The sequence below is a fragment of the Pipistrellus hanaki genome (genome assembly GCF_964339955.1).
Source record: "Pipistrellus hanaki genome assembly, chromosome: 1".
NCBI classification, from domain to species: domain Eukaryota; kingdom Metazoa; phylum Chordata; class Mammalia; order Chiroptera; family Vespertilionidae; genus Pipistrellus; species Pipistrellus hanaki.
The window spans coordinates 160,116,312-160,137,316 of record NC_140503.1 but is presented as its reverse complement, the minus strand read 5'-3'; the positions used below and the strand labels follow the sequence as shown (position 1 = coordinate 160,137,316).

General features: G+C 50.2%; 1 protein-coding gene across 1 annotated transcript; it reads right to left on the bottom strand.

Moving 5' to 3' along the window:
• Window positions 1-13,322: 13,322 nt before the first annotated feature.
• On the bottom strand, window positions 13,323-20,756 carry NKX6-1 (NK6 homeobox 1). Its single transcript, XM_084885466.1, has 3 exons — window positions 19,117-20,756; window positions 17,208-17,380; window positions 13,323-14,987 (listed from the first exon to the last, which is right to left on the bottom strand). The coding sequence occupies exons 1-3, from the start codon at window positions 19,802-19,804 to the stop codon at window positions 14,733-14,735; spliced, it is 1,116 nt and encodes a 371-aa protein (XP_084741592.1). The 5' UTR covers window positions 19,805-20,756; the 3' UTR covers window positions 13,323-14,732.
• Window positions 20,757-21,005: the final 249 nt, after the last annotated feature.

The window sequence follows — 21,005 nt, the reverse complement described above, 5'->3', positions numbered from 1 at the left end:
ATGTTGCCCATATGTTACTCTAATAGTTGCTATAATTCTTGAGCAATGGGGCTCGTATTTTACGGGGCTGAATTAAAAAGAATGCACTTTAATAAAAACCTGAGCAATACACTAATGGCCTGACATTGATGTATTTGCATAGAGATGAATTATACCGGGCCTGCTTGACACGACTTTTAATAAATGATTGAGGAGGTTATTATAGGGATGCACTTCGGTGTGTGTTAACAGGTTATTTTAGTGCATCTTGTAGCCAAAACTGGGAGCAATACAGTCCTGCATACAGTTACAGGGTACTTTTTTTTTTTTTTTTTTTTTTGTCTCATCGCTTGTGACATTTATTGGGACCGCTCCGTCCCCATTTTACGGTCGCAAACTACATTTTATTAACCATTAGTAACGTTCGCTGTGAATGGAATCGGGGGAATAAAAAAGAAACATGAAGCCGTCCCCTCCACCCCTCAACCCCTCCCGACCTTGGCCAGCGAGGTGGTCAATGATGAGCTTTGGGTACCGGAGCCCTCACTTGGGAAGTAGCAGAGGGCGGGCCGGCTCGGCTCCGGAGAGCCCATTCCCTGGGGCCGCTCTCCGGGGAACACACGCGACCCGCTGCCGCTGCCGAGCGAGGCGAGGAGCCGCCACCCGGGGAGGCATTGTCAGCGGAGCTGGATGACCCTCCGGGGACAGTCCCCGGGGCCGGGAGCACACGGACCTGTGCGCAGCGGCGCCCGGAGATCCACGAGCTCAGAGCCGGCATCCACGGGGTGTATTCAGATGCCAGTTTGCCGCGCACCCTTCCGCCCTGTTTGAATTCCTCGTCCCCATGTGCAGTGATGAGTACCGAGTACAATGCACATAAGCCTATAACACCCAGTGGCAACCGTAGGCGGCCGGCCTTCCACCCTCTTTTTAGAAAGGCGGCTCCGGGGTGTCCGAGTGGGGGACCGGGGCGCGCCCCGCCCGGAGCGCCCAGCTTTGCGCTCCGCGCGCCGCCTCCGTAGCGCAGGCTCGGCGGGGGGACAGGGGCGCGGGTGCAAGCCTTTTCCTCCGGGGACAGAGACCGCGCAGGAAAGCCGCCCCCACCTCCACCCCCATCTCCCGCCGCCCGCTCCCGGGAGTCTAGTGGGGGCGGGGAGAGAACAAAGGTCCGGCGGGCGGGAGAGACTGGGCAGGGGATTCTCCGGCGGCTTGACCCTGCCCAGCGGCCGGGGACCTGGGTTCTCGGAAAGTATTTGCCGCCAGCAGGGACCCCACCCCCCGGCGCCGCCCCGGCAGCTGCCCGAGCAGATGTGCTGTCCCTCGCGGGCGCCTGGACCCGGTGTTCGGGGACAGCTGGCGGACCGCACTGGCCACCTGTATCCGTTCTAGAACATACCTGGAGGGACTGGGGGGAATGGGCAGGAAAAGAATAAGTACACACACGTGAGCACACATTCCTAACTGTGTCATTAATGCCTTGTGTTAAAATGGCGAGGTCCAGTCGAGACTGGGGTGGCTCAGTGGATAGAGCGTCGGCCTGCGGACTGAAAGGTCCCGGGTTCGATTCCGGTCAAGAGCGTGTATCTTGGTTGCGGGCACAAGTGTGGGGTGTGCAGAAGGCGGTTGATGGATGTCTATCTCTCATCGATGTTTCTAACCCTCTATCCTTCTACCTTCCTCTCTGTAAAAAGTCAATAAAATATGTTTTTAAAAAATAAAATAAATAAAATAAAATGGTGAGGTCCAGCCTAGCTGTGGGCGCCTTTTAGGGTTCATCGCCAGAACCAAGCAAGGGAGAGAGAAGGCGGAAAACGACTGGGCGGAAGCGAGCTCCTGGAGCTGGGGGAGCCGTCCCGCCGCGCCCGGGCTCCGCTCCCCGCTCCCCGCTCCCCGCTCCCAGGAGGCTGGTGGGACGCGCCTTCCCCGCGGCCGCAGAGGCAAAGGCGGGGCGCGCCGATCCCATCGGAGCCGCAAGTGCACCCCCATCGCGGGGAGGAGAGCGAGGCCCTTCTACTCCTCCCTGAGCGCGGGCGTCCGCGGCCCCGCCCGGCCTGCAGGGGGCGCGCCGGGCCTCAGGGGGGGTGGGGCGCTGCACCCAGAGACTGGCCCTTGCAGGGGGGCGGGGAGGGGCGCGCCCTGACCGCCAGGGCCACGCAGTGCACCGCGGGGCCTCGGAGGCTGAGCCTCCGACCTCGAAGCTCGGGCTGAAACTCCGGGAGGTGGGGAAGCTCCGGGAGCGGACTCTGCCCAGGACACTCGGGATTCATTACTCAGCGAAACGCGCTGTCCCTGCCTCCAGGGCAGCTCTGGGGAGCGCTGGGCAGAAGCTGGAGCGGGCATCCCGTCGAGGGTGGGGCTCGGTGGGGGGACTCCCGTGGGGAACGTAGGGGGGGGGGGCGTCTTGAGCCCTTTGCTTTCCCGGGGATGCTGTCCCAAGGGAGGGAGCCCCCTGACCCCGCTCAGGGGGCAGCGGCCAGGGGAGCCCAGAAGGCCCGGCCGGGCGTGCGCCCAGGGAGCTGATGAGGGGCCGGGTCCTGGCAGGGAGCCGCCTCAGGCACCAGGACTGGGGCCAGGGCGTGGCGACCAGCATCCTGGGTCCCAAACAGGCTTAGTGGGCTGGACTCAGCCAGAAATCTGCCAAAAGGCAGAGCCGGGGCCAGAGGAGGAAATACGGTGCTCGCCCCTGGCGCACTCTCCAATTTTCTCATCCCTTAAAGAGCACAGAGCAGGTGGTGGCGAGAGGCTGAGGATGCGTGGAGATGAGTTTCTTGAGCCTCGCTGTCCAGGGGCAGGATTTTAGCTCCATCTAACGGGGCGGGGTAGGGGCGGCTCGGGGAGAGCTGGAGTGGCGGGGTTCAGGCGGGGAGGGGGGGGGGGTGCGGAGCGCGAGGGCACTGGCACCTGCCTGCCCCCGGATCGCTGGTCCTCTGTGCGTGGCGCGTTCTTCGCAGGTGGGATGTGCAAAGCAGCTGCTGCAGAGGCACCCCAGGGACTGAACGCCCTCCATCAGCTGGGAAAGCAAACCCATCCTGTGGCACCGTGAACCCACCTGCAGACACGCCCCAGCCTTCCTGTGCCCTCTGCAGCTCTGGGCTCGGGAGTCAGCGGTGCCACCTGCAGAGAGGCCAGTGGAGCCTGTCTATGGGATCCCCCTGTGAGGAGCGCCTTTAGGGGCAAAGGCGAATGACGCTTCCTCCCATTTAATCAACATGAATCCCAGGTTGTCTCGTTGACCTTTGGGGTTCAAAGGCAGCCTCAGTCCCCCAACCTCCACCACTCGTCTCTCCAGGTCCTCGTGGAACCGGAAGGACCTCTGAAAGCTCCCCCTCCTCCAGAACCTGCAGAAATGTCTGCAAGTCCCAAGCCAGGCTCAGCCTCTCCCTCCCGGCATTGGGCAGGTGGGACCGCAGGGCACATTCCACCCCTGGACTTAGGAGCAGTTGTCCAGCTCAGGACGCCTTTCCGCACCAGATAGGAGCCTTCTCTGAAGGAGGCTGAGTTCCCTCCTGCTCTGCTCTTTCACAGACTACACACATCACACACACACACACACACACACACACACACACACACACTTATGCCTCTGTCACAGGAGAGACGCGTGGGGAAACAGCTCCCAAAAGGGAAGCCAGTTTTCTGCCCGACTAAATAGGACCAGGAAAAAATAAGAAAATCCTTCCTTTGGCTGTGGAACTGAAGCTGGGTCACCAATACTCCCCGGTAAAGGACTCCCCAATTCTGAGAGAGGGAAGGCACAATGTACAGTGCTTTCTTAGGCTGTCTGGTCGCTAAGGGACAGTGGGGTGTCTGTGGCTGCACTGAAAAAAGGGAGTTGAAAATGAAACCAGTATAAGTGGAAGACAGTGTTCCCTTTTGGGGGGAAGGAGAGGTATTGCTAGTTTTATAATTTTATTTAAGAGGCCTGAGGTCTGGACTTTCTCATTCCTCCTGCCTTCTTGAACCCTCGGTTTTTTCATGACTCTCTGGGGAAGGGGAGTAGTGGGGGGAATGTTTTAAAAACCTTCCTTAGAAGTGGTCCTTACTCATTGCCTTTTACAGAGGCTAATTGGGAAAAGAACACAAAGATTGTGAGCGTCTAACCCCCCTCTAGTTCTAGGAAGAAAGAAAGGGCGAGGACTAAAGAATATAGATCCATTGTAACCTTGGCCAATAGGTGAAGGGGGAGTTGACTCCAGCCTCACCACCACCACCTACGAGCTGCAACTTCTGATGCAGGCACCTTGGACCTCACACAGCCCCCAGCAACCAGTTCCCTACAAAGTGTCTCTGACGGTGCACAGGTCTCCCCACAATGCATCCAGATTCCTCTGGTACTGAAACAGGAGGGTGGGCAAGAGAAATGCTTCCAATTCCTAGAGAGAGAATCCTATCACAGCAGGAAACATGCCATTAAAACATGCAGGAGTTAGTTGTATTGATTTATCTCCTCCCAAATTTTTGTCCCAAAGAAAATATTGCTGTAACTCTCTGATGGGATCAGTGAAAGACATGGATCTCTGCTGCCACGAGTGTTTTAAATAGCCAATAAGTCCTCCTATTACTTATTTATTGCTTTATGCATGATTATAACTCATGTGCTTTGGAGAGTGACACACATTACTACAAATGATCATTATAGTGAAGATTTTATTTCCAAGTAGCTATGTTGTGAGCTGATAAATGAATGTATTATAAACCCTTACTCGATCTTCCATTTTACAAAAAAAAAAAATCTTTACATTGAACTCGCCCATTTGCTACTTAAGCTGCGCATACTTATTTTTATAAGGATTTATCAGGTGTTTACATATCTATTCATAGTGAGAAGAGACTCCTGATAGCTTAGAGATCCTTTCTCTGCCTCCAGGCTTAGAAGAGGGAGCCAGCCGCACTAAAGGTTTATCATTTTCTTTAAAACCATCTAGGTTTTAAAATTTATTCTTAGAACTGTAAAAGTTTATTAATTAAAAAAAAACAAAAAAAAAAGGAGATTGAAAAACCTGATGAACAATAATAGCTGTTCATTGTAGTAGAGTCGGCGATATGGGAGGGGAGTGGACTGACTGTTCTCGGGGAAAGGGAGGAAGGAAGAGACTGAACATAAACTGTGCACCTATGGATGAAGACAATGGGGGGTGGGGAGGGGGCGGAGGGTGGGGTGGGAACCTGGTGGAGGGGGGAAGAAATGAGGAAACTTTGTAATAATATGAACAATAAAGATTGATTTAAATAAATAAATAAATAAATAAATAAATAAATAAATAAAATAAAATAAAAAATAAAACCATCTAGAGAATTCAATTCTCTGTAGCTGCATCGTTTCGTGTATGTGTGTGCACACAGATGTACGCACTTTCAAGAAGTAGTCCCTGAATATCCCCAGACACTGCACAGTGTCCTGGGGACACAACAGTAAGCTAGGTACATGTGGTCCTTGAAGTTTGACGCCGCTGGGTTTCACTCTTCCAAAAGGCAGTACAGATGCAGCTCCATGCAGACTATCACCCACTCTGGCCTTTCAGCTCTCTGAGGCACTGTACTGAAAGAAGAAGGGAGGGGGAGAGAGAGAGGCAGGGATGGTGGGAAGGAGGCAGGCACCTGGAAACCATGATGTTCCTTCCAGCTAGAGCACAGATCACTGGCTGAGATCTCTTGAAATCATCAATTTCTGCCTTCCTCTCTATCTCATGGAGATTAATGACAATGTGCTAATTTCATATTGTCCTCTGCAGTCCCTTTTCTCTTCTCAATCGCCTTTATCAGAAGACTGCTGCAGGCACTGGGATTGCTTCTTACACCAGAGGCTATGAAGGCCAAGTCTGTACCGTATTTGCTATTTTTACTGACTCTGTGGCTTTTCTCTGCTTCTGGTGTATTAGAAGGAATGTGCAAAAGTTAAGTACAGGAGCCTTCTGCCTATCAACTTCCATGGGCAGGTCATTCCCAAGTTCGCATTGGAAGGTGCAAGGTCTACAGGAGCTTTTCTCTTAACCAAGAGCCAGCTCTCCTGACTGTTTTTTCTAGGAGATTACTGCCTCCCTTCCTTCTTTATCCCAAGCAGCCAATAGCAGCTTCCTTACATATCTCTCTCTTTCCCTCTCTCTCTGCCTTCTTGTCTCCTTGATTCTTTTGGAAACAGTCAGTTCTTGGATCTCAAAGAAAAGGCAATTCTAAACCCCCAACCCTAACTCTAAATTCAGGATTCCTTCACTCTTTTGTGCCTTTTTTCTTTCTCTGGGCTTTCCCCTCCTAGCTCTCCCAGCATCAAAACAGCCAGAGGAAGGTTGGAAGTGTATCTGTGATGTTCAATGGGGAGATAAATAATACTAGCCTGGGAAGCCAGGTGCAGGTTCTTTCTATTTCTGAAATTTCTTTATGAAAAACAACAATATGACATGCTTAGCCAAACTATATATATATCCATAGTATAGGATGTAGTCATGACCTGCTCATTGATGTTCCACTTTATGTTTTATAAAGTCCTTTTGCTTTTGGATTTCACAATAACTTTGTGAGGCAGTATTTATTATGAAAATAATTTCATAGGTAGGGAAATTGAAGATTATCCAAGTTACTTGCCCAACTTACTAGCAAAAAATAGAAACCAGCTCTAGAGCTCAAGTTATCTGACCCTAATAAAGTTAATCAGTGCCCCTTTTATGCCCCATGGGGTCATCCGTTAGCATTTTTACATGACTGACTAATCGTGAAGTGCCATCCTCAAGAGTCTTTACCCTTACCGCACTACTCCTTATCCAGAGAACAGAAGTAGGTCTGTTAGATACTGTATTAGTTATCTATGATGTGTAACAAAATACCCCTGATGTAATTAAAACAATAAACACTGATTATCTCACACAGTTGCTGTGGGTTTGGAAGCCTGAAGAGCTTGGTTGGGTGATTCTGCCTCAGGATCTCTCAGGAGTTTGCAGTCAAGAAATTGTCCAGGGTTGCAGCCATGTACAGGCTTATTGAAGACTAGGGGGTCTGCTTCCAGAGTTGACTTACACTCCTTGCAAATTAAAATTGGTTGTTGGCAGAGGCCTTGATTTCTCACAAAATGGAACTCCCCATGGGACTGCTTGAGTGTCCTTACAACATGGCAGTTGACTTCCCCTCTGAGTGAGCAATCTGAGAGAGAGAGAGAGAGAGAGAGAGAGAGAGAGAGAGAGAGAGAGAGAGAAGAGAGGGAAACATTGATGTGAGAGAGACACATCAATTGGTTGCCTCTCACACATGCCCAACCAGGGTGGGGGAAGAACCTGAAACCCAGGTATGTGTCCTTGACCAGCAAGGGCAAGAGTTTTGATCAATTTATATAGGTGTTTATTATTGTTGTAGAGGAGCCTACCACTTCTCTAATGTTATGGCCTATGTCTACCTTGGCAAAGCCAACAAAAATGTTAAGGTATAATTATACTTTATGTTGGCTATTACAAGGGAGACAGATATATCCAATTGAGGAAGAAGACCAGCACAGCTTTATAAAACAGTTTTATTTTGGAAGGTACATGAGTGATAAAAAAAAAAAAAAAAAAAAACACACACACACAACTAGCAGTCATCAATGAGTTGTTTGGGACTAGTCTGCTTGCATAGACCACAGGAAGGCAAGGTTACTGAAAATCCATTAACTTAGTTATTGCCAGATGGTCTAATCACCTTCAAAATAGGCATCCAACTTTTCATGCCTCCCATCTGAGCCCAGGATGTGGGTCCATGACTTACAGTAATTCCTCTTGTCATCAGCAGCAGCTTTGACCATGTGCTCAATGCAGTGGCTCAGCTCTTGAAAAGAATTTTGTAAACCTTTTTCCGCCCTGGGTCTTTCTTCTTCCCTCTCTGTGCTTTTTACTTGGTCTGTAGAGATTTCTCTAAATTTCTCCCAAATCTAAATGTTCTCAAGTGAATGAGTGGATTTGAGAAATCTTTTCTTTTTGCCACAATCAGAAGATCACATAGTGGTGGAGAGCAGACTGTGGAGCCAGATTATCTGATCCACCAGTGACTATTATGTGATCTTGGTCAAATGACTCTGCTTCTCTGTGCTTCAGTCTTCTCATCTGTAAAATAAAGATGAAAATTGTACCTATTTTGTAGGGCTGTTGGGAGAATGGAATGAATTAATATTATATATACAAATACAATATATACATGAAGTTCTTAGAACAATGTAATAATAGCTATGGAAGTTTTAGCCATTATCATCATTTTCATCATCAACATCATCATAAAAGATGCTCCTAGCTCAGGCCCTGTTGTTTTGTGCAGGATAACTATTCAACTGAGGAAAGGTTCTGAAAAGTGTTAAGTGGAAATAGAGGAAGGCACAAGGAGTGTTTTCTTTCCCCTTTCCATTCTCTCTAAAAATCATTGGGGAAAAATATCCTCAGGTGAGGATTAACAAAACAAAACAAACACACACACACACACACAAAAACTTTCTTCCCCTAGAATGAGGGATGATGGATCATCTTTGAATGTATTTCCATCCAAACTAGCTGTGATTTTGTAAAGTATACTAAAATAGAAGTACTTGTACTTCATGAAGCTTGTACTTCAGAATTCTGGCCAGGCCCCAGAAGATATTTAAATACCACAGATGTACAATTTCACTTATATGTAAAATCTAAACAAACAAACAAACAAAAAAGCATACACACACACACACACACACACACACACATACACACCAAAATAAACAAACAAAACAATCAAATTTATAGATACAGCCGGGACCGGTTTGGCTCAATGGATAGAGCGTCGGCTTGGGGACTGAAGGGTACCGGGTTCGATTCCGGTCAAGGGCATGTACCTTGGTTGTGGGCATATCCCCAGTAGGGGGTGTGCAAGAGGCAGCTGATCGATGACTCTCTCTCTTCGATGTTTCTAACTCTGTATCTCTCTCCCTTCCTCTCTGTACAAAATCAATAAAATATATTTTTTAAAAAAATTTATAGATACAGAGAACAAATTGGTGGTGGCAAGATGGGAAAGGGGTTTGAAAATATGGCTGAAAGGTGAAATGGATTGAGAACTACAAATTGCCAGTAATAAAAACAGTCAGGGAGCCCTGGCCAGGTGGCTCAGTTGGTTGGAGCACCATCCCATACACCAAAGGGTTTCTGGTTTGAATCCTGGTCAGGGCACATACTTAGGTTTTGCATGTAATCCTCAGTTGGGGCATTTAAGGAAGTCAACCGATCAATGTTTCTCTCACACATCAGTGTTTCTTTCGCTCTCCCTTCCTCTCTAAAAAATCAATAAACATACCTGTGGGTGATGATTGTTTAAAATTAGCCATAGAGAAGTAAAGTACAGCACAGGGAATAAAGTCAATAATATTGTAATAACTATGTTATGGTGTCAGATGGGTACTAGACTTATCAGGGGTATCACTTTGTACGGTATACAAATATCAAACCCCTATGTTATACACCTGAAACTAATATAATATTATATGTCAACTCTAATTTTAAAATAAATTTTAAAACAAATAAACAATACTATAGACACATTATGCTCTACTTTTAGAGTCTTTGCGTGTGGTATTCTATGGAAATGTCTGATTGAGGCAGAGAACATATGCTGCATGTTTAGACATTTCATCTTTGAGGCTTACTGATCTATTGGATCAAAGTGGAAGACGAGTGTGAACTGAGGCTTGCAGTTAAACTTTACAGTTTGTGGAACAATCCTAGTCAATCCAGAAAGCTAACATTCAGGAAAATACCCCATCCCTTTGGTCATCCTGCTCACATCATCATTCCATTCCCCAGTCAAGCTTTATATTAATAAGTGGGGGTTTATTTTATTGTGTTTTCTGCAGATATTACAAAGGGCTAAAGGGAGAATATATTTCTCTGTGAAGGTTACAGTCTTAATCCTACAGAACAAAATACACAATTCCTATCAAAAGAGAAAATGTACCAAGGAGCGGCTTTTTAAAAGGGTCATACTGAGAAGAAGAGGAGGACTTTTTTGGAGTATATGTGTGTGCAGTAATAAGGGGGAAATTGCGTGCAGAGAAAGCTATTCAAGTTAGCCTAAAATAGAGTTTATAGATGAAATCTACCGCTTACCTCTGTTGTTATTACATGATCCTATTGTCAATGATTAACAAAGGAGTCACTGTCTCTTTAAGCTATTCAGTGCTGGGAGTCCCCAAGTGGCATTTCACTGTGTGTGTGTTTGTGTGTGTGTGTGTGTGTGTCCCTCCCCACGATGGCCAGCTTAAAGGACAGCACAGCGTGGATCAACTCCAGTCAGGGCTGGTCTAATTACATTCTCACGTACATGATATTAGGCCCCAAAAGGTTTCACGTGCCCGCAGACTCTGTTGCCTAGTACAATATTTCCAAAAAGAGTTGGCCTCCAGTCCAAACTGCCTGCACGCTGAGCAGTGAGGAAATGCACATCTTTCCAGAGCAGAATGAGAAATTTTCAGTTGCTCCTCTCCCCACTGTCTCCCAAAAAGGGAAAGGGAGAGTGGTTTAAGTATTCACAAGCTTGGAAAGCAGCTCAATAAACTACAGCTTTGGAGAAAGAAGACAGAGCTTTAAGTTACAGGAGCCTGTGAATATGAACCAAAGAAAAAGTAAATCGCCAATTAGGAGATCTGAGCCTGGACTGTGAGGCCTGGGAAGATAACTGAGTAGGAGGCTGTGAATTGTGAACGCTGCCTGCCCACGTGAGAGAAATACGCAGGGTTCTTCCTTCCACTCTATATGCCTCACCCAGCCTCATTGCCTTCTCCTTTTAGGAAACACACACACACACACACACACACACACACACACACTGAGATGAAAATAACTTAGAAAAAGCAGTTTTACCCTTCCTTTCAGACATCTTGTTTTTCCCCTTTTGTTTTTCATATTGTCGTTTTGCTGCCTGCAAGCATTTCTGAAAGTAGTGGAGGTTGGGAAAATGGGGAAAGTTGGTCAAAATGTCTAAGGATGAAATGTATGGGATTTCACTACAGTTAACCATACTGTGGCATATATTTGAAAGTTGCTAAAAGAGGGCTTTAAAGTTCTCACCACGAGGAAAGAATTGTAACTGTGAGCTAGATGAAGGATGTTAATTAAACTTATCGTGGTAATCATTTCACTATATATATTGTGAAATCACAATATACTGATTTGATACATATATATGTATCAAATCAGTATATTGTACATCTTAAATGTATAAAATGTTATGTCAATTATATTTCAAAACTGGAAAAAAAAAATAAAAATGAAAGCAGTGGTCCACCAGGTCATTTGCTGTTACTTTTTGTTTTAAAATCCTGACCCTTGAGGCTGTAAAGACTGGCTGGAAGCCTTAATCAGGTGCTTATGGCTGGTGAATGCCATAAAAATTTTGACCCCAAGTGAAAATGACTTATTCTCCCTTGCTTTAGCTATGGAGTGTTTCCTCAGCTTCCTCACCATGCTAATGATCCTGAAAAACATCCCTTTTACACACACAGAACTAAACCAAACCAACCGGGATAAAGGGACACCTAACAGAGGTATCCCACCCACTTCTCCCTCACTCCCAGTTTTATGGGGCCAGCTGCAACTGGTGGCCAGCTGGAATCCTGGGTAGAAATAAATGAACTGGAAACTTCAAGTCACTGCTGCAGTGGACTGGAAAAAAGGAGCAAATGCCAGTGCCGCGTGGTCCCAGAGTCCAACTCTGGATGCCACCCACAGAACTCAGCACCTCAGTGCTTGGGCTGGCCACATGCACACCCTGTCTGCCCTCCGCATATTTGCTGGTAGGGTTTGGGCTAGGCCATCAGCTTTTCCGCTCCTCAGACACTCTGTAAATGCGAAGGTGAGCAGCTTACAGGGAATGCTTCCTAAAGGGACTAGAGGAAGTAGCTTTACTCCTTTCTAACTCTGAACAAATACTCTAACCTTACTTCCTGGAGAAAAAGTTTTAATCTCTGCTCTAAGTTTTCTGTAAGTGATACTACTCTATTACTGCTACTATGCCTACTATGACAATAATAATCATTCAAATTTTTCCAGGAGCAGCATTTCTCATTGCCTTGTGAATGTTTGCTTTCTTAGGAAGAAGAAATACATAAAAAGTTGCTCAGTTTTTTAAGGCAGAAATGAGATGAATGAAGGTTAAAAAAATAAAGTAGAAAAGAGACTTTTATTTTTTTGCAAATTGACAAAAAAATAAAGTGAAGTTTTAGGCCAATAGACTTGTCGTTTCCTAGGATCCTTCAAAGAGATGTGAGAAAGAGAAGGAGGTGGGGAGGAGGAGAGAGGGGAAGGAAAGAAGGAAGGAAGGAAGGAAGGAAGGAAGGAAGGAAGGAAGGAAGGAAGGAAGAAATGAGGGAAGGATGAAAGAAAGAAGAGTGGGAGTTAGTTCTTATTGTTTACAGCTAAAATTTAAATTACATTATCCCCACACAGCAAATCCTCTTTTGAAATAACTGTCTCTAGAGGACACAAACCTTAGACTCGCCATGAACTCGAAAATTCAGAAGTTTGACATTTATTTGGAATTTCATGGGCAAACTAGAGAAAAGAATTAGTGCAAATTCGCATCCTTTCATTCCACTAGACCATGCCATCAGGAATATATTCTACAATAATTTCCTTCAGACAAATTCATTCCCAATTTTCACAACTTTTTTTAAGGGAACAACACAGATCCACACTCTCACTAGCCTGAAGATTCTACTGAATTCTATTGATTTTTCTGTCTTTGAACACAAGCTCGTTAACCTGAAACACTAAGGAGATGACTATATTTCACTGAGTTTATAACTGAGGGTCTGAAAACAAAAAGATCTCAGGACTGTGATATTGCTCTCTCCCTGGGATTCCTTTTTTTCCCTCCCTTCCTGCCCCTCCCCCAATTTCATCTGCAAAAGCTATGCATTGCTTTCTTAACCCTAGAGCTTTCACATCAGTTAGAAGAAGCTTTCTTTAAATTCATCCTTCTTCATTATAATGGTTGGCAAAATCAGAGTTCCGGTCTTTCCACTGACTCCTGCCTTCCTGCAAGCTTGCAAGCTATGGTGGAGCGGCGTAATGTTAGGATCCAACAGCACTGCTGCTGGGCCATCAAGCTTCGCTGCCTCCTCCAAGCTAAGAGAGCTAGCGCTCCGCTGAGGAGCTATGTTGGATTTATGGAAATGAGGTCTTCCCAAAACTCCACAGGGACTTCCTTGCAAAAGAAAAAGCCATCAGGAAAAAATTAGACAACACAAATATAAGAAGCAGCCTGCCAGACAAGTAGCCCTATGAGTGCACCTGCATTTCTTCTATCTTCCCAATCCTGGAGAGTGAGAGGTGCCACTCTTCCAGATGATGATGATGATGGTGATGATGATGGAGCAACTATTTACCCAAGTAACCAATATAACATTTTTGTGGTCTTGACTTTTATTTGAGATCTCTGATGAGATCAGATGAACTGTACCCTTTCATTCAAGGCAACAGACGTCTTCTTCGAACTGCTTTTTAATTTGATTTATCCTTTGAAACAGAAAGTGCATTACATTTAACTGGTCTTGCAAATGGGGGGGGGTGTCTTTTCTCTTTACAAACCGAATTCCTTTTATAAATTAATAAATGTTAAAGATGCTAATATATCACCATTATTAGCTTTAAAAAAAAGAAAACAATTTACATAGTCTGTAGTATTCTTATCATACAAAACACTTCAAATTCAATTACAGCAACTAAATGGATTTTTATGTTTCTGACCCAGAGAGCAGTTGTAACAATTCCCACCATCTATTTTAACACGCATTTTTAAAATCAGAAATGAGTTAAATTAAATACAGGCTAGGCAGCCCCTCCCTCCCGAATACTTTCTTTAAATCACTAATAAATAGCAACAAACGACTGTGCAATTTCAGAGAGGAACGGAGAGGCAGGTTCCGCTTCTACTTCAAGTCCTGGAGGCAGGAGGCTGGAGCCGGCGCTGCTCCAGGGAGGGGGGTGGGAGGAGTGAGTGGGGACGAGGGGGAAAGTGAGATCCTACAAACCCAAACCTTCGCTGAAAAGCTGGAGGACGGGGAGGCTGAGAACGTCCTTTTCTACGGGGTCTCTGATTAAGTTCAACATAAAAGGGGAAGGGTGGTTTTCATAGCTCTTAAAGGGGGGAGGGTGGAATGAAAAAAGGGGGGAGGGTGGAAGGGAGAAGGAGGTCCGTCTCTTATACCAAATTCAAAAAAACAAAAAACATTTTACATTTTAAATATTCACAATAAAGTAACTTCTAGTCAGTGTGACTCACGATTTATTTACAAAGGGGCCTTCAACAGGTGACTTTAGTCCGCACAGCAGTGTGTGTGTGTGTGTATGGGGGGGGGGGGGGGGGCGCGAGTCCCTCTTCCCATCCTTGGCATCGGCCCGCCCCGCTTAGCTCCGCGGTTCCGGCGCAGTAGCCATCGATCCTACGAAAACTGGCCCCTGAGCCCCTACCCCCTTCCCTGCGGTGCAAAGGCCGGGAAGCCTGAGTGCGCTGGGGGTCGGGGCCGCCCCCTCCTCCGGGTACAGGGCGGGGGCTGGCGCGGAGGCTGGCCCGGCGGCGGAGAGTTTCAGTTGCGCTCTTTAGGCAGTGCATCCTGTCGTTTTCCTGCCTTCTTGCCAACCCCCGAGTCTCTCTCCCCCATTTCCCTTAACTTTTAGGTTAAAAAAATAGATATGTACATCTCAGAAAATAGCAAAGGGCCCCCGCGGGCCGGGCGGGGCGGGACGGCCGGGCGGAGGCGCGGCGGGCGGGCTGCGCGCTCAGGACGAGCCGTCGGCCTCGGACGCGTGCAGCAGGAGGCCGCCGCCGCCGCCGGACTTGTGCTTCTTCAGCAGCTGCGTGATCTTCTCGTCGTCCGAGTTGGGGTCCAGGGGCTTGTTGTAGTCGTCGTCCTCCTCCTCGTTCTCCGACGCCCCCTTGAGCCGCTCGGTCTCCGAGTCCTGCTTCTTCTTGGCCGTGGCCATCTCCGCCGCGTGCTTCTTCCGCCACTTGGTCCGGCGGTTCTGGAACCAGACCTGCGAGCCCACCGGGGAAGGAGGGGAGAAACAGAGGTCGGCATGAATTACCCGGGAGCGGATGCCGCTACTTCGCCCACAGCCCCGCAGCCGATCCCCCGGGGCCCCTGATGGCCGGCCGCCCGCCCTCGCAGACCCCTGATCTGGGCTGTCCGAGTCAGTCTCCGTCTCCCAGGCTCCTCTGAGGAACAGGCACCTACAAACTGCCTGCCCGTTGCCATAGCGATAGGAACAAGAGTATTGAGGTTGTCAGGGAGTGATTTCTCAGAAGAGAAAGAAAAAAAAAACAAAACACCAAAACTTGGAAACTTAAATTAAGTGTCCCTAAAAATGAGTGCACTTTTCCACTTTCTAGTGTAAAGTGGAAAACTTTCCCCCTTTTGAAGCTGCCGAGAATGACTGTGGTTTTACTTTGTTATATCCTTTATTAGAGTAAGGTATTCCAAACAACCTAAATGTACTTGCTTTTTAGTGTGATTTGTGGGAGAAAGCATAGCATTTATCCCCCCCACCAATTACTTCCGTTCTCCTTTGCACTTTTGGATATATGTCTGTTTCATTTGTCACAAGTCTGAGTACACACAGACGTGGTAGTTTAAAACCCCATGTACACATGCAATCATATAATTTTTTTAATTCTGCTAAAACAGAAACCTCAAATCACAAATAATAACCAACATAAATGCATGCAAATATTTAGGAGCTCAGTCACAATCATCTCAGTGTGGTGTGTGTTTGTCTGTCTGGTTTAATGTTTTTCATAAAACCAAAGAGTAGAGTTTTCATCAGCTTTTTGGTAAGTGAAATTTTGCAAGTTACATTATTTCCCACTCTTCAGCATGCCTAGTCTTTCAAATATTATTTTAATATTTTCCTCCCCACTACACATTTTACATAAAGATATTTAAGCCTGTTCACCACATTTGATACCATGCTTGATACACATATTTTAACTTAAAGCACTAAGCAACCAATTTTCCAAACATATTGAATTATCCTCTCTTTGTGCTTCTCAGCCCTTTTCTCATCCGTCCGTTATGTATTCAGTCTAGAGAATCAAAATTGTTATGAAAGTGATTCTGATTTTCCGTATACAGCTATCATAATTCACTTCTAGCCACGCGGACATATTTACAGTGACAAATGAAGACCTCCAGACTACTGTGGCAGGCTCTGTACCAAACATCACAAAAACAATTTTAACAGCAATGGTATTCTAATGGCCACACAAAAATCACCTGTGCAATTCATTTTATGATGCCTGTCCAAGGGGCCATACTCTCTAACCAACAGGCATGGCTAACAGTTATTCCTACTTAAAGAACAACAATATGACTAATGGAAACAGACTTATAGACATGCCCCCCCCCCAAAAAAATTTCAAATACAGTAAATGAAGAAGAGAAACAAGAGACTACTGGAAATATAGGAAACTGCTAGATTTAACTGATCTGTCTGGCTTAATCCCTTTCTTTTTTAAGGAAAGATTTCTAACATTTGAATCCCTGGAAATATGCTATCCAACTCAATTATAAGCTAAGTGGCATTTTAATTATACATCGTTGTTGTCATAAAACAGTAAAATGTCACATCTGTTGATAAACATATTCAAAACAATTCAATTTCATAATAAAGTAATAATCTTGTCAATTCATTTGGAAAATTGGTGTGCCAAAGTGATTGCCTTCAGCTAAACTCAAAGCAGTTGCATCCATGCTAAGTGGTTAAACGCTGTAGATTTATTTTTCCAAACCTGCAAGTTAATGTCCAGTACCACTATAATGCTGATCTACGTTAGGAAATTATACGACTGGCGGAGAACTTAATTAACAAACAAAAGCTTGAGTATCTTTACAAATAGAATAAACAGAAGCTATCTAACTGGTCTGATCTAGTCTCAGGGCTGATATTTCAGTAATGCTTTTATTCTCTAATAATGATGAGTTCCCCCCAGCACAGGCCGCTATCTAGATTAACCTCATTTCAAAGGCGGGGGTGAGGGGGACTTGATTCCTTTTGTTCATCAACAGTTTGCCCGCCCAGGAGAGCCTTTAACCTCCACCCCCACCCCTTCGCAGAGCTGATCTCATCTTCTCCTCACACTCCTCAGACCCTGGTTGTTAGATTGGGTGGGAGGTGGTGGGGGGGGACGAAGGGGAGAGGGGAGAGAGAACCGACGAGGGTGGAGAGCCTATCCCTGGAGTTGCAAGGTCCACTCACCTTGACCTGACTCTCCGTCATCCCCAGAGAATAAGCCAAGCGGGCCCTCTCGGGCCCCGCCAAGTATTTCGTTTGTTCGAAAGTCTTCTCCAGGGCGAAGATCTGCTGCCCCGAGAATGTGGGTCTCGTGTGTTTCCTCTTCCCGTCTTTGTCCAGCAAAATGGATCCTTGATCTGCGAGGATAGATAAACGAGGGCGGGGGAGGGGGGAATAATTGGTTACAAGCGGCTCCACGTAAAAGAAATGAACTTGCAAAACAATGTTTTGGGGGGAAAGAAAAGCTTATCCCGAGGCGGGCTCCAGGAGAGTCGTGGCGCTTCCCCTCCCACCGCACCTCTCTGCCTTTAGATCCCCCCACACACCATTTAGACGCCCCCCCCCCCAACCCAGTGTTTTAAAAGCCAGGGTGTTTGGAGCCCCACTAACTAACCTCCCGCCCAACACCCGCGTCAAACAGCCGGGGCGCGTGCCCCTAAAGTTTGCCGAGCCCCGCGGTCGGGCCCCAGCGCGTGGGGAGGGACGGGAAGGCCGCAGTGGCCTCCGGGGTGGGTGCTCCGCCGGCCCCGGACCCTCTGCAGGAGGAGGACTAGCTTCGCTCCTCGAACGCTTTCCTAACCTGTGTCCGCGTCACGAAGCGAGCCTTGTGTGTTGCACACAAGACAGCGAAATCGCCCCCAAGTTCTGCCGCCCAGGGGGGCGGGGGCGCCGCCTTTGTTGGCGGCCCCTGCGCGGTTGTCCTAACGAATACAATAGCGTCTCCCGCACCCGCGCCCGCACCGCCCCGGCCGCCCGCCGGCCCCAGGCTTCCCGGGGGGAGCTCCGTGGGGGTCCCCGAAACTCCCCTCCACTCCCGCCGCCGCTGCACCACCGGAAAGCGGTCTGGAGACTCAGAGGAAACTTCGGGGACTCGGCCAAACGGAAGGAATGAGCCAGAAGGGGAGCCGGGGCTGGGCCCCAGAGCGCCATCGGAGAGGCTGGGGAAACTCCGGGGCGAGATTAGGGCGATCCCGGGAAACTCGGCTGTTTCAGGAAAAGTCCCTGCTGGAGGTTGCGCGTCCCCAATCCTCGTTCCGTCACCTCGTTCTTCCCCTGCCCCTTCCCCGACGCCCCTAGCTGAGCCCGGGCCCCAGGCATCCCGGCCCAGGGTGCTCCCAGGGCCCAGGCAGATGGGAAAGCAGGGGACCAGCGGTGGGAGCGGCCAATGGGACCGAGCACTTGCTCTCCTCCTGGGGTCGCGGCCTATCTTCCATGGGCTCACCCCTGCCGATCGTTTTTGGGGTGCAAAAGGGGGAGGGAAGAGGATCAAGAAGAGAGGTGGGAGACACCCAGGGCCAGACATACAGGCTCAGAGCTGTTGGGGTCTCACCACCGGGGCGGATCCCCACCCGTTGGTTCTCAGAGACGAGGCCAGTTAAACAGGCGAAGGTGGAGTGGGGCGGTGGGGCGGGGGGGGGGGGGGCGTGGGGGTGGGTGGGGGAGTCATAGCCCGCAGAATGAGACTGGAAAGTAGGGGTGCAGACGTCCGGGGCGCCTTGGCCTCTCCTGCTTCCTCCACCCCCCGCCCCACCTCCTTCACCCAGGTTCGGCCTGCGGTTCCTGCCCGACGCCGGGCGCTCGGATGGCACACACACCCGCCCCGCGCCCTGTTCCCTGCGGAGGCGCGCACCGGCTCGGTGAAGCGTGTGCCCAGGACCGGGGAGAGACGGGAGCCCGGCCGCCAGCGCGGGCGCTCCGGAAAGAGAGAACATACTTCGGAATGCCCCGGCCCAGCCTACATCGTAGGGGTCCCAGCGCTGCCAAAACTATTGGGGCGGCGAGAGGGTGGACGGACCCACACGCACACCGGGTAGCCCCGACCCCGGAGCCCGCGGCGGCGTGCGCTCGGCGGGGCGCGGGCGCCCGTACTCACGGGGGCTGCAGGCCAGGCGCGCGTCCCTCCAGGGCGGGCTCTGCATCACTCCCGGCCAGAAGATGGGCGTCCGGCCGGGCAGCTCGGCCAGCGGCTTGGGGTAGCGGCCCACGGCGGCCACGGCCGCGGCGCTGGGGCTGAAGTAGAGCCCGGGCGGCGGCGGCGGCGGCGGGCTCAGGCTGCCGAAGCGGGGCAGGCCGGCCAGAAGCCCCGCCGGCGAGGAGGCGGCGGCCGCGGCTGCCGCGGCGGCGGCTGCTGCTGCAGCAGCCGAAGCGGAAGAAGCGGAGGTGGACGAGGATGAGGAGGAGGAGGAACCGGAGGGCGAAGCCGAGGGCAAGGCGGCGCCCGAGGCCACGGGCATGGAGGGCCGGCTCAGGATGTCGTTGATGCCGTGCGGGGTGGCGGCGGAGAGCTGTTGCGGGGGGCTGCCCAGCGACGAGAGCCCCCCCGCGGCGGCGGGGGGCTTCAGGCCGCCCGGGTTGTGGGCGCCCAAAGGCGGCGACGGCGACGAGGAGGAGGAGGATGAGGAGGAGGACGAGGAGGAGGGGGGCCCGGCGGGCAGCGGGGGGTACGCGGCGGGGTACAGCGGGGTCTTCATCTCGGTCATGCTGTGCAGGGCGGCCAGGGGAGGGCTGCTGAGCAGGAACGCGCTCTGCCGGGTGCCCTCCATCGCCCCCACCGCTAACATCCCACGGCCAGGCCCGAGCCCGCGGCCACGCAGCGAGGGCGCCGGCCGGTGCCCCCGGCGGGGCTCTGGGGAGCGGGGAGCGCGGGGGGCGCGAGCGAGGAGGAGCAGAGCGCACCCGGGGCGGCGGCCGGCCAACCACCCGGGCGGAGATCGCCGCTGCCCGGAGCTGAGCCACCGAAATGTGCAAGCACACAGGCCAATGGAGAGGCGGTGGCCCTCCCGGACCCGGACCCGCGGGCGTCCGGGCCGGTTTGCCTGTCCCTTCGCCCCTGGACGCCCGGAGTCAGTCTCGGTCTCTCCTCTTCCTCCCTTCGCCTCGCAGCTCCGAGCTCGCTGCTACGTCTCCTTTTCTCCCCAAGCCCGAGAAATAAGCAAAACAAACCCCCAGACGGCCCCGGAGAGTTCGCAACAAAGTTAAGAGTCACCAAATCTCCGCTTTGATGTCGGAGGACAGGGGCTGGCTGGCTGGCTTTCTTTTGGAGAGCTTCAAAGGACGCCGGGTTCCGCCCGAGGAGCAGCGCCTCGGAGCTGAAGCGGGAGCCCTGCGCGCTCAGTCGCCGGGCGGATTCGCACTCGGCGCCCGGGGCGCGCGCGGAGGGAGCGCTCCCGGCCCGCGGGGGTGTCGCCTCGGGGCGGGTGTCGCCTCGGGGCGGGCCTCCTCCGCCAGCCGGAAAGGGCCGCGTCTCCTATCGGATCCCCGCGACTCCGGGTTCTAGGCGCGCCGACGACTCGCCCGACTCGCCTTTCCCTCTGGGTGACAGGGCACTAAGAGTTACAATATTGAAAGAAAAAAAAAAAAAGAAAGAAAGAAAAAGAAAAAGGGGGAGGAGGAAAAACACAGGAAAACAAAGACTTAAGTGTGAAAAAAGTCTTGATGGCTTCGGTTAGGGCTCTGCTCTGTCCCACTTCTGCAAAACGGGCCTGGCGACCCCCGCCCCACCCCCTCAGCGTCCTCTCCTCTTCCTCTCACTCGTCGCCTTTGCCTCCCGCTCGCATGTTCTTCGCGGCTGTGCAGGCTACGCTTCCAAAGTCCTGTCCTCTGGCCAAGAGGACCCTCTCCGCCGCCGCTCTCCGCTCTCCCTCTCTCCTCTCCTCTTTCCCTCCGGGCCTGACAGTTCCGATGAAGCTCTCAAAGGTAATAAAACATTTGCATCCCTCCCTACCCCTCTTTAGAGGGGGGACGGACGAAAGGCTGGGGGAG